Raw genomic sequence first — 14536 nt, forward strand, 5'->3', positions numbered from 1 at the left:
ATGGATTTATTAATAGTTGATTGCTTCTGTAGTTTTGGGACACTATCAGAAAAAAAAAATGCCAATATCCTATACTCCTCTTAAATTTCACCATGGCATGCAGAACAAAAACAAACAGGAGGAGTGCAGTTACTGTGTGGTCAGATAGAAGTACAGGTGATTCCCTTTATTGTACAAACTGTTTATGTGGGTCTGGAAGTTTTCTTTTGTTACAGCCAAACAAGTACGTATATAAAGATTACATATAGATTATAATTTTAGAATTTGAATTTCTATGTCAATGTAACAAGTTTTTTTTTGTTTTTGTTTATTCACATGTTTGCCATAACAAGAGTGCACTGTACTGCACTGAGACTGACAACTTGACTGTCAGACAACACTGACATTTCATTCCTGCTGACATAAACCTTCCAATCGTCAGTCCCACACATTTCATTCCATGTTGTACCATTAGTACTCTATATTAGACAAAACTGCTAAGAGAACATTAATTTTTTTGACCAGTGCAACACTGCAGGCATATCAAGGTGCCTGTCACTAGGCATGTGTATCAATACCAGGAAATACCAGCGATGTTGAATACAATACGAAACTGGCTTGCCAGACAAAAAGGTTAAAGTACTTAGCATATACTTGCATTTACTTGGGCATGGTTCCAACACAAAGCATCACGAGAGAATACATTCCCTTAAATGACATGTACAACTTATGCATGCACACTAAATTGTTCTTTGTGTACTAACATTGCTATAGAAAAAGAGAAGAAAGAAGGAATAATGTGATGAGAGAACTGCTATCCATTGTTTCTTACAGTCAAATAGTCTGTTTGTTTGGAGAACTTGGTTTTGGCCTGTAGCAAGGTCAAGTGACTATCTTTAGTGATTCATTCATTAGCTATGATGCCATCAATCCTATGTTGCTAAGCAGACCAAAATCCATGAAGTGTTTTGTTGTTAAATTGTTTTACATATACCACTGGCAATGACCACTGACAGTTTCATAGAATCTCAAGCAAATGTATTCGTGTTTCTACATCTGGGACTTTCTTCAATCGAGGACATTTTTCTACACAAAATGTATCAGCAAGCTTTCAATCCCTTGATACAAGGTATGCATCAAAAGTTGCTGTTTTGTTTGTTTATTGCATAAATGTCTCTGATTATGTGTGCCGGTACTCACTGAATCATAGTAAAAAAGAACACAAAAAAGAAGAAAAAGAAGGCGGCATTATCTGCTGAGATATTTCATTGAATTTTGCTATGTTTTGTGACAGGGTTCTTTTGGTTTTGTTTGTTTGCTTGTTTGCTTGTTTGTTTGTATTTTTTAAAAGAAGAAATAGGTATGGATGAACTGGAGTTGCTAATGGAAGGAATCATGTAAACTTTTCCCAGCAAGTCCTCACAGCCTATTAGAGTACAGGAAAGGACCAAAAAATAAAAAATAAAAATGTTTGCCAGTATTTCAAAATGATTGATTTTCCTTCTAAAGCACAAACTTAAAAATGATTCAGTCTCAACATTGTCTCATTGTTGTACAAACAAAGGATGTTGGTTCAAACTTCACATGTGCCTACTGTTTCATATTCCTTCTCAAAAGACAATTCCTCTTAATTGATCCTCTACATTTACAGCAAATTTACATGGATGGGCATTGGGGAAAATGCACAGCTTATCTGTCAAAGTACAATTTAATTGTCAATATGCTTAGTCAAGCGACTACATGATTTATGCTCTCACTGGCCTTGGATGCATTCATCAAGTGTGAGTGCCATCAATTGCCATTGTATTCAAATCACGAGTAACCAAACCTTGGAGCACAAAAGTATTGCACTAAAGGCACTATAGTATGAAAATATAGCAGTATAATCTTTGGGAACATGTGACTCGAGATAAATGAAGAAATGCTTAACAGTTCAATCCTCTCATCTACTTCTTTCCATTTCGGGGATGGACAGGAAAACACTGAGCCTGGCAGTTAGAAATCTAAATGAATTAAGAAAATGACCAACAAATATTTGTGAACGCAACAGGTGATGATGACTGTTGTGAAATTTCAATGGACTAAATCTAACGTACAGCACTGAAAAAAAAAAAGAAGCTATACAAGAGAGATCGCTACTTTGGTCAAATTAAAGTTTGAACAGAGAATCAACCATAAATTCTTCACTGTGCACCTCACTTACTCCTAGAAAAAGGTTTTGGCTGACAACTTTTGTGACAGCTCGTATAGATACATGAAGACAATTGATTCTCTTGTTGAGATGGCCAAGGGAGCAGGGCTCCCTCTTTGGTCTGACAGACAGATATATGTACTCTCAGAGAATATTTGCATACTGTACCCTGTCCTTCACACTCTGCTCTGTTTGAGTGGGATGAATTCAATCATGAGTTTATACATTCAAATTTCACTTCTACTTTCCATATACAATGGTCAGCCCTTCAACAATCTGTTGTCTTTGAGCAGTGTGAATCAAAGTCCTTAGCATCTATTATCACATTTCACCCCCATATTGTCACCCCAATTTTCATCTGAAGACCATGTTGAAGCACTTCTCTGGGCTGCTATAAGAGCAACACAGTGTGCCTAAGAGATTACAAGGCACAGATAAATCTACCAAAACAAAGAGTCAAAATTCTCTGAAAACAATTATGACTGTGTGAAATGGTCCACAGGAAGGCACATGGCATTTGACGAAATCATAACACACACACACACACACACAAAAAAAAAAACCACCTTTTTGATTGTTCCGACATCACTTTCACTTCAACACTATTGAGTTAACTAGAGTCAACTTCACACACCACAAAACACATGACACACAGGCCTGTCAAAGAATGACATCACACAATGTATGGACTATCAAGGCTCAATTAGGAGGAGAGCTCTGATTTGCTAACCGCAGTAGCATGGATTTCATTACCTTGGTACACGTATGTCCTTGTTAGCATTGACTGGAATGAAGACTTTACATTGAATCATTGCACCGTCTTCTTTCTCTGTGCTGAATGGAAGTCAGCACACACAGACAAAATCCATGAATAAAGTGAAGATTGAAAGCATTCATTTGTCCTTGGCGTCTTCCAATCTGGCTTCCCGCTGTTCTTTGCATTTTCTGATGATCCTGTCAAAGCTGCCGATGTACAGGTGCGAGATGACTCTGAACAGACCCATAAAGGCGACCTACCAAGGTATCAACCAACACACATATTTCATGAAAAAGATGCAGAACTCACTGGTGATTACAAAAACAAACAAACAAACAAACACACACACACAGCATAACAATAATGATGATGATGAAAAATTTACAATAATCAACTGCTCAAAATGGAGCATTAGCTTGGAAGTCAAATGCAAGTGTGTGAAACGGTGTCTTCACTAGATAGATATTGTCTTCTATCTAACATTCTGAAGAAAAAAAAAACCCACAATAAACTCCCCAAAATACTGTAAAACCAGAAATATTCACAGCATGAAATTTTCACGATTCACCCCTGGTTTTCAATGCATATAGAGTAGACAAGAACTTTTGCATGCATTGTAATTTCGTGAATCTTGGCTCTCGCAATATTGGCGAAATTAGTGTGTTACAGCAGGATGTGAATATCATGATTAATATATGGTACCCAAAATGTCAAATATAAGGAAGAGGAAGGAAAGTTGCATATAACCTGCAGTTACAGCTCTTTTGTGAGCATGCCATGCTTGGTGACTACCTAACTTTCACGTCTAATGGTCCCTCACAGCAGTGTACAGAAAGAAATTTGCATGTACTTATTCATCATGAATTATGGGGACAATCAGTGCAGCCTAGGTGAACAAATCGGTCAGTCCATCAGTTTGGGTTAACAAATGGCACGATGTCCATGTAATAGAGGTATCAACTTTTCCATTTCACAATGAAGATCATTTCCAATGTGGTTAAGTTTTGCTGTGTCAATATGAACTTTGCCTCTTACTATAGAGATGCATATTTAAATCAGAAATCTTTCATGGATTTGCTGCACTGCCTGCAAATTAACTTGCTTACCTCCATTACACGGAATTCACATTTATGTAACACTTAACAATAAATTCTCTGGTCTAAAATTGTGATACCCAAGATACTTGAGCAGTAAAACTTGGTGGGATACCATTTTCTTTCTGAAGTCATCACTGGCAGATATTTGCTTGGTTTTAATGAGGCCTGGATTTTGAGTTCGAGTATGTCACAAAAGATGATCCAACCCCATGGACTGACCCAAATACAACCATTCCAAATCTTGCTCCATGGAAGTGTACCACGAAAATGTTACAGTGTCTATCTGAGGGCTGTCCTCACCTGTTGGACTCCAACCATCATGGAAGTGACGGGCGACATTCCGCACGTCAGAATCGAGAGCATGTATCCATCCATACCTACATAGCTGAGGAACACTGCATTCTGTGCAGAAAGTAATTATCAGCAAAACACTGAAATACCTACAAATACCAATTCTGGGTTGCTGTTCTCAACATATTGTATGTCTTGCACTTGCTATATCTTGGACTTGTCTTTTTGATGTGTATTTTTTTTAATACAAGGAGGGACTAAAACAAACTGGCAACACTTTTCCAAGGTTCCTCGGATGGTCTATCCTGGCAAGCTGCTTTGAAGTTGCACTATTCCATCTGAATACATTTCTACACAAATACAGTACAGGGACCTTCTTTACTTTAGATATATAAAATGTTGATCACACATCTGTGCCTTATATAATTATAATCAAAATTTTCTAACTACACAGTTCAGGCTGGTAAGGCCAATCAAAGAGTCATAAGTGCTATCATATCTAAATCTGATTGGACATCTCATTTTGTATTAGAATAATCCCAAAAGAGGTGGACTTACATACAATACACATTGAATTTACATAACATGCATGCACAATCACCTAGTATCTTTAAGTAGAATACACTGACACATCAACACAGCTAACAAGAAAAAAACATATAAATGCATAAAATTTCATGCTCTTGTGAGGAGAAACCAAAGATAGATCATAAATATGACAGCACTGGAAAAGGCAAGTTTAGTGAAACACCGAAGAAGATTGTGTCAGAGAGTAAAACTTACAAGGGAATCTCGGACAATGATTTTTGCCACATCATGTGCTTGATAGAGTCCAGATGTCTCTGAAATCAGTCTGGTTTCTTCAGGCTGTCAAGAGGAAGGACAAACAATAAAATAGACTGGTGTTGTTGGCTTTTTTTTCTCTCTTTCTCTCTTAACTGTGATATTATCATGCTAAAGACATCAAAATATGTCACCAAGTACAAGCACATAAATTTATTTATAGTATATCAGATGTCTTAGAGCTGAGAGGTGGGATGATTAAACACAGAATATTACATCATTCAGGGACACATACTCAACTGCGTCTAAACATAGCATCCTAAGAATCAAATAAGTTGAGGCACTTTACCATCAGCTCCTAAGTCCTAAGACATGATATACTGACTCTATCAACCAAACAAACCATCAGAATTTAACATACTTGGTATACTGCTACAAACTTGCATTTAATTTATAAGATGTATCATTAGTGACTGTGTATTTATGGAAAATGGACACCGAAATTATTTACAGTGGTTGCTCAAAACAATGGTAATTTTAATTCCTGTGTAATCTTCCCTTAAAGAAACAACAAAGATTTAATTTCAGAGACAAACTTAAGATACCAACACTCCATGTCAAAGCTTCCAGAGGTGAATTGAACACTGCTCACCTTTGTACAGTAAAGCGCAGAAGCTCAAGGGATTTCTGCTAACTCTCCCCCCCCCCCCAAAAAAAAAAAACAAAAAAAAACAAAAACCAAACAAACAAACAAACAAGGAAAAAATAAAAATAAAAGGAGGCAACAATCTTTTACAAAGAGGAGAGCAGATTGACACATTTCCTGGAAGCTGCAGCTGGTATATTCCCAGGAAGCTGCAGCTGGTATATCCCACTGGACTGCAAATATGGGTTAGCCTATATTAACCTGTTGAGCAGTTGAGGACAGACTGATTTTGCTGCATCACACATTTCCCATAGACACCTGCCCGAGCATACTTGGGACTCATCCTCAACGGGTTAATGTGGCTTGAAAACTTTGGCGAGTGATTTTGTGACAGAGACCATGCTATGTCCACTAATCTCACTCACCTGTGTCTCCATTTCAGCCTGCAGCATGGGTGTGTCAGTGTCTGGAGGGAAGTTGAGGGTCACATAGATGTTGTAGGGCTTGACCTGAAATCAACACGAAGGAAACAACCAGTATTATTTATGAAACCCTGCACAACCACCAAAGGATACATGTTGTTTATTTACATGACAAAATGTTCTACTGAATTGGAGATACAGTGTATGTGTTACACTGATATGAATTAAAGCTGTTCCATTTGCACCAATGCCCAATGCAAGCCTTTCACTAGCAATCTAAGAAATGCTCCTTTTTTTCTTTATTTCACTTTTCCAAACACATCATGGAGTGCACAAGTAAATAAAAACCCATAAAGGATAAAGTCAAATGCCCTTTTACATTTCAGCAGTGATAAGAATAAATGCTATCCAACTGACTAATTGCTCAACTGGATGGTGCATGGAGAATGTGAAAAAGTTTGCTGCATCACAGTAAACATTCTAAAACATATGGGAAATACAGACATACAGTATATTTCTTATCTTGCCCTTTTCTTCTTCTCATTTTTAGTGAAAGCAGCTTTTATTTCTTCTGTATGTTTCAAATGCAAACAATGACACATTGATAACAAACACTGTACCACGGACATAATGGTCGAACAGCTATTGATTACTATTTCTGTGAGAAAACACTGTAGCGAATGTAACAACATACAGGCCACTCCCTTGGAAACATAGTCCTCTGGACCAGCAGTTTTTCTAAAAAAATTGAAATTCTATTACAGCTGTACAAATAAAGTATATTAAAAGACATTTAGATAATGACTTTTTGGACCTGAATTTCGATTTCATTGTAACGAAAATTTCACTATAACTGTAGTCATTACAAAGGGAGTGTACTGTTTAAAATGCTGTGTAAGACCATGTATAGTTTGCATATCAAAATCAACCATAAAGTTGCACACAAGACATTCATGAAGATGTGGTAGAAGCAGGGAGATGTCACAGGTAGGAACAAATGACATCAAAATATCTGTAATCATCTGCAGCATTCAGATCATAATATTAAGGAGAAAAGGCTACAAAAATATGTTAAAAAATCAGCATTCATAGTCCTACCTCCATTTGCAATGCTTCTGCAAAACCTCTCAGGGCAAACTTTGAGCCGCTGTAGGATGTGTAACCATAGAGACCAAGCTGCCCCGCCTGGGATGAGATGAAGACGATGCGTCCACACTGCTGCTTCTTCATGTACGGAAGCACCGCTCGCGTCGCGTACACTGAACCTAGATAGTTAACTTCCATATCTTGCTGTAGAGGGAAAAGAAGTCGTGCGACAGTAGTTTTCAGTATAGTATGTCTATGCAGACAAATATCAATCACTTCTTATAGCAGCTATGCAATTACTTCTGGTCATTTCCAGCCAAACCTCGGGTTATTCACTGGCTGTAAATAGGTCCCTTCCTTTTTCTTTAAGCTAAATAAATATGACGTAAGACATTCAAACATGTGATTGCTCTTAGCACAGACACACAGAAATACTAAAATATGGTGTTATTGTAATCATAAATAAATTTTCTGAAGTCCATTCTCCACATCAACTTTTTGTAAAGAATCAGGAATTGAACAATTTTCTCACACACAGACCTCATAGAATGTTTATTGTCAAAATGTTTTACAAATCAAAACACTACACATTAAAAAGTCAGGTAAGAGATTTTCAGGACAAGACACACTAACACACACAAAAACTCATATTATACAGATTAACACTGGCCTCAACATTACAATGATACTTCACTGAAAAGTCTAACTTTATCATGTTGTTGGCTTTCTGTTAAAGTGTTGTTACAATTTTACTGACATCCAAGGTGACCATAAGATTTAGTAAATCAAATTCATCATTTGGAAAAACATGATACAAAAATTTCTCTGAGTGTTATTAATTTGCTGAATAGTGTTCAGTTAATTGGAAACTTTCTGAGACTGATAGCTTGTTTGATCACGGTCTTTATTTTTCTTGATAACTTGGATCTCTCAGTGGACAGTGCAAGATATTGCATATAACTCTCATTATTTTTATTGATAAAATAAAAGATACCTTGAATTCTGATACATCCAAGTCTTCGAATGCTAAAGCACTTGATTTTCCTGCACTGTTGATCAACATGTCACAGGGCCCAATCACTTCCACCGACTGAAAAATGTAAACACAAGCAAACTGGCACTGTCATGATTGAGTAATTGCATTGTACTTGCATTATTGAGCTTATGGAAAGACTTGATGTGAAAATCTATCTGGTTTCCACACCATGACATATGCTGAGAGCCATTATGGGAAATCTACATTGACAAATTAAAAAAAAAAAAAATCATGTGAGACATCTGCCTCGGCAGAAATGCAACAGATACCCCCACACAGAGAAATGCACCAACAGTGTAAGAATGAAAAAAAAAAAAAATTAAGGGGTTTTGCATGTAAGATTGTTATTACATTATGGATTCACTGCATCAAAAATATGATAATATTTACCAAGGACCCATCAAGATCCGCTTACATTCTCAATATCACCATTAGCACTGTTTATTTACTCTTTTGAACAGCCTTCAAGTGGATTGTCATGATTATAGGCTGGTCAACTGGCATACCGGATTTCAAGTACTACTCCTACACATGCCATACACTTCTAAGTAAAGTTGGTCCTGACAATTATAGAAAGCTCAATCAAGGCAAACTTACACTGCAATGATAAAAAATGAATGCACACTGGATTCCAAATACTGAAATGTATTCAACTAGGAGTAGCTCGACTGAATGATTAGTTAGTAAAGTATGAAAAAAAAAAAACCACATGTACCTCTGTAAATACGAATACTTGAGTAAATCAGCCTATTCGCAAAGATAAAGTGAACAAATTTTTGGTCCAATTTGGTCGTGTTTATCATCAAAACCTCCAGCAGTTTGCATCATACCTTTTGTATGGCTTGTTCCACAGATCCATAGTCCTTTGCTACATCCACTGATATGCACAGAATTTTCTGGAGGCAAATTCACACAACAAATTAATGTTCAAATCGTACTATTTATGCCATTAAACAGATGTTGTCTGTAAAATATATACATGTTTAATGCTGAATATAGCACAAACATTTTGAGATGTTATACAATGCTAGAGCCCTTTTAATTTCTGGCACATTCAGTTCAAAACAACCTAGACTGTCCCTAGCTGCATACAGAGCCCAAGAATAGGCAATAAAAATCTAAACCATGGACACATGTTATACACCACTACATCACTGAATAAATAAGAGAAATATCTGAGGTTTTTAATCGTATTTATACAATGTAGAGGCTGACAACACCATACAGCACCCACATCACTGCTCACCTGTCTTCAGATAATCACAGAAGTCATCTTAACAATGACCTACCTGGTACCCTTTGTCAATGATGTACTTCTCCAAATCTTGTTTGGCTTGCTTCAATTTCTCCTATAAAAAGAAAGAAAAAAAGAAAATGCAAACAAACAGACAAACAATGTTGTAAATGTACAAGCAAGAAGCCCCTGAAATAAACAGCCATTAACCTTTTTTTCTTAAATTGTATGAAGATGTTTTCTTGGAATAATCATGAAAATGTTAAGTCTGCCATGGCTTTGCAATACCATGCACCACCCATGAGATGCTTGCATGTAAAACAAGGCAAGTGCCAAAATGTGTCTCACCCATTCGCATAGAAGAAATTAATGTTTTGCTAAATCCCGCAAGTTCATTGACCCCGCCTATGACCTTTGACCTTGTGGTGACCTTCAACTCCCCAAGGGACATCTACCACCCAAGTTTGGTAACAAACGGACTTATACATCAAAAGTTATGAGCCATAATCGAAACGTGCTGTAAAAACTTAACATTGGGCCCTAAAAGTTCGTTGACCCCATCTGTGACGACGGACAGACGACATACGAACGACGGACGGACAGACGCCGGAGGTGATCCCTTAGTCTCTCTGTACCTCCGGTGGGCTCGACAATAATTCTTATAATCTTCTTCCGAAAAAAGAGAGAGGGAGATGTGTGCATTGTATGTAATGTGTAATCTTCATGCACACTTTAATACTATTCTGCACATTGAGTTAAAGAGTAAGCATGGTTTGTGATCATTAAATGAGTTCTACCATACATGTGTTACATATTGGGTTGTTTTTATTTTCTTTTTAACCCGTTGAGGACGAGTCCCGAGTATACTCGGGCAGGTGTCTATGGGAAATGCGTGTTGTAGCAAAATCCAACCGTCCTCAACGGGTTAATGATTCATTATATTAAGTGCTGTATTTGGAACTAAGGGGGCTACAATAAAGCGACAATGCTAATGCCAATGCCAATAAGCAGATTGTGCAAGAAATTAACTGCTGCAATGCATTACCCTCTACGAGAAGAAACCATGCAGAGCTACCAAGTCTCACGCATTCTGCGTGAGACTCAAGCATTTAGGGTCTGTCTCACGATCTCACGCATGGCACCCATTTTTCTCACGCATCTGGTGAAGTCTGCAATTTGGGCCAAAAATAAGGAGCATAGCTCAAAGGATAAAAGTGATAGTTGCAATTGAAGGTATATTTCCCTTTTGCCTTTCAAAATCAGTAAAAAATAGTCACTTAAGTATGCACCAGATCGCATCATTCAGAGCTAATAATTTAAAAAAGCTCCCTACCATGGGAGGGGGACACCCATCTCGTTCGCGTTCGCGTGCGCATGCGCGCGAGCGCCGAGACGCCGAGTTATAAAAATCTCACTCATAAAAGTATTTTGAACTTGGCATCTCTGACCATGATGTTTTGATCTTACTTCTTAGCATATATTTTAATTTGTTTGAATTTCACAATATCAACTTACGATCTTTACAATGTATAATTTGCCATGAGAATTGGGGAGATTTTTGTCAGTCTCACAGAATCACAATTCATGCGTGGTTTCAGACTACCAATCTGGGAAATTCGTATTTTTAGTCTTGTAGATAGGAAAATTGTAGCTCCTAAGTGTTTTTAGAATACAGCCCCAGTACAGTACAGCCCCTGTATTCCTGCTAAGATTTGACCATTTGCTGGCCTCCTTGTTAAATATGTTGACAAATCCAGGAAATCCCAGTCTATTGTGAATCAGTTTCAACTTGTTCATAGGCTGGTGTTTTCTTTTTGTTTGTTTCTGTTTTCAAACAGAATGACAACACACTCACTAGGCTGACCCTGGGGAAATGGTAGAGTTCCCCTTCCTCCATCAACTAAATTGATTTAATATCATGCCAAGACAGCTCAGCAAAATAAAATACACAAACAAAGTTTCACAAAGAATGCATAATACTGATGTCACAAAAGCAAGTTCTTGTTGGAAAGCATTACAGTTCTTTCTTTCAGAGTAAAGTCTAGAGGGTTAACTTGTTACTTGGTATTGTGAGATAACATCTACTGATTCGCAAATAATAAGGCACTGTATTGTAGATTGGTTACAGTGTGACAGTGAACACATCAACCAAATTCTATAGACCAGGTTCATGTGGTCCTTGAGCACTGGTCAAAGCTCATCTTTGGTATTTTTGAGTGACAGATAATTTCCCCACTTTGCCTTTTGAGAGTTGGCTTTGGTTGTGAATTAACTCTTTATGTGCTGTGTTCCCACACCCGACTCAGTCGACAGCGTGCCAACTTTGCATATTCTGCTAAAATGCACAAACCCGCCCAAACCGATTCATAAATCGCCAAATGCCACAGTACAACGAAAGTGTTTCTCGTGAATCCGTTCCCCTCACATGTAGCTTGCAGTTTATGTGGCGATTGACCAGCAAGCAGTGCTCCCTACTGGATTTGCATGTAAATCCTAAGTTTCTGTTACTCTTGTTGAGTGCAAAAGTCACGCATTTACAGTAATTAGCTACAGGTGATTTGAAAGTAAAGCAATGACACATTTGTCATACAATTTACATCAAAGCAAGTGTTGGCATATTCCTACAACTTTGCACACTGCATATCCAGCTTTTAACAGAAAGATATGAAAAATACATAGATTTGAAAAACAGAATGTCTTCTTAGAGCATAACTGCATTGGTGTCTCAGAATAATGTGGCACACAGGGGGTGTACACCATGGCACATAAAAGAGTTAAGATGCTGCTGCCACTGAAAAGTAAAGGCACCAAAAGAAACCCATTGACTATGGGAATTAAGGTGTCTTGTGAAAAGTCTATCTGATTGACAATTCAGTGTCTTTTGCACGAACATGTCTTAACCAGTTGAGGACGGGCTGATTTTGCTACAACATGCATTTCCTATAGACACTTGCCCGAGTATACTCGGGACTCCACCTCAATGGGTTTTAAACATGTTGTTCAAAATAGACAGGACCAGCAAACCTGATTTCTTGCCAGCAGCGTCACACTAGCTCCTTGTCTCAACACCTCTGCCGCCACAGCCTTCCCTATGCCACTTGATCCCCCAGTAATCTGCAAAAAAAAAAAAAAAAGGGACAAAGCAGAAAGAAAGTAGCAAACACATGAGCATGATAGGCTGATGGCAACACACATGTATTGTAGCCAATGACTATCAACTCCATGCATAGCAAATCAATATTCTTTATAATGTAAACATTTCAGCAGCTGAACACCTCACTAAAAAAACAAAACAAAAAAGGACTAAAGTTGAATTGACAGTAAACTTAAACTTCATAGTAACTTAAAAATTTTTCAAATGACAGATTTCTCCTGAAACAAGGTAGTACTTAATAGATCTACAGTTCTAGATGCATGACAAAGCTCCCTAAACCTTGCCACACTTGCAAACTATTTACGTAAAGATGGAGATGTGGCACTTCAAGGTAAATTCAAGGCAATCACGCAACCTCAAGTCTCAACAAAGGCAATGTTTGGTCTTTGTTTCCAAATCTATGTCACAGTCATTCTATCAAGTTTGCCCCTTAAATTTACCAAGACACGTCAGCCAAAGCCAACTCTATTCTCCTTCTTGGGTACACTTAATGCCTGGTACTGTCCAACAGATAATATTTCTCTTTGTGGGAAGTGGTCAGAGAAGGGTCATTTAACTAAATACCGAGTAATCTGGAAAGATACTTTGAGTTTGATATTGTGTTGTCAAAGAAAACCTGTCAGGCCACATGATATTTGACATGCGACGTCATCACAAAAGTTGCACATCTGTCTGCAGTGCTGTTTTGAGTACCACGTATGCATCATTGTTGTGATGTATACCCCATGACAAGGATAATAAGGTCAATGATTACTTGGTATGTTTTACTGTGAGTGTGATTAGCACTGTCATGACAAGAAACTGTACTGTAGTAGATTAGTGTGAATTCGAAACAATCTTACTAATAGTAAATACTTAGCAAAAGCAGCAAGAAACATATCAACCATTCCCTACCACAACATGGGCCTTTTTCAGTTTCAGCCTTCGAGGCGTAATGAGAGGGGAGACGATGTAGATTATGAAGATGAACCCCACAACAAGGGAAATGCTAATGATGAGAAAGAGGGAAGCCTCCATCATGCTACATCGGTGGGTGTGGGCGGGTGGTTGTCTCTTGGCGGCGCGGTGTGTGGCTGCGGTTAGTGATCCCTGCAGTCGCACGTTTTTATCGGTAACCAGGCTGCAGAACGTGCTCCGTTCCTCAGTAAGCACCTGTGACGTTACTACCAGAGAGTGAGTAGTTTCTAACAGTTGTTACTGTCCTTGCGTGAGGAAAAATCCTGCCACTTTACTGTGTCTTTTGCAGAGGATCGAAAATATTTTGGCTAGGCACCGGTGATAACAAAACGAGGATCACCTGCAGACGCTTACAAGCAAACTAATTTTCCCTAACCAACACCACCACTGCCTGATGATGTCGTAGGTACAGGCCGAGCCACCCAAATATCTGTTCTGTATATTTGTGTAAACACTCCCACCACCGTAAACCACACCTGCATGCACCTGTAAACTGTAAAGACACAAATCACATTACGATACAATACGATACACAGCCACCTCGCCTCGCGTGCGTGTAAGAGCGATCGTGACGCAGAAGATACCCGTGCCAATTTGAGATACGGTTATAATCTAGCGAGTAACGTATCCTATCAAACGAAAAAATAAGTCTTGGCATAGCAGACTGAAGATGCGTTTATGGGCATAAAAAATGAAAGAAAAGAATGCAATCAGTTTTACAAGAAAATCATGTTTCTTTTTGGTCTATAGTGCCTCAAGAGCTCAATTTGTCATGTCGATTCTTGCCCTCGTAATCAGTAAATCGGACAGTTACATCCTTACGTTTGATCCACAGCGCGGAGACCTGCAGGGGATTCCCCTTTATAGTGGTGATCTTGGGATGGGGCGCAAATTTTGTGGTTC

The 14536-nt window shown here is 38.2% G+C and overlaps 1 protein-coding gene across 1 annotated transcript; it reads right to left on the reverse strand.

Moving 5' to 3' along the window:
* Nucleotides 1-2964: 2964 nt before the first annotated feature.
* LOC139731608 (3-dehydrosphinganine reductase-like) lies at nucleotides 2965-14040 on the reverse strand. The gene is made up of 10 exons (XM_071642496.1): nucleotides 13571-14040; nucleotides 12547-12636; nucleotides 9578-9637; nucleotides 9119-9184; nucleotides 8247-8342; nucleotides 7265-7456; nucleotides 6170-6253; nucleotides 5099-5182; nucleotides 4325-4426; nucleotides 2965-3183 (listed from the first exon to the last, which is right to left on the reverse strand). Exons 1-10 carry the CDS (start codon nucleotides 13694-13696, stop codon nucleotides 3064-3066), a joined length of 1020 nt encoding a protein of 339 aa, XP_071498597.1. The 5' UTR covers nucleotides 13697-14040; the 3' UTR covers nucleotides 2965-3063.
* Nucleotides 14041-14536: the final 496 nt, after the last annotated feature.

Source organism: Diadema antillarum, unplaced genomic scaffold (assembly GCF_040938485.1).
Source record: "Diadema antillarum isolate AM-2024a unplaced genomic scaffold, OU_Dant_1.0 seq00000382_RagTag, whole genome shotgun sequence".
NCBI lineage: Eukaryota > Metazoa > Echinodermata > Echinoidea > Diadematoida > Diadematidae > Diadema > Diadema antillarum.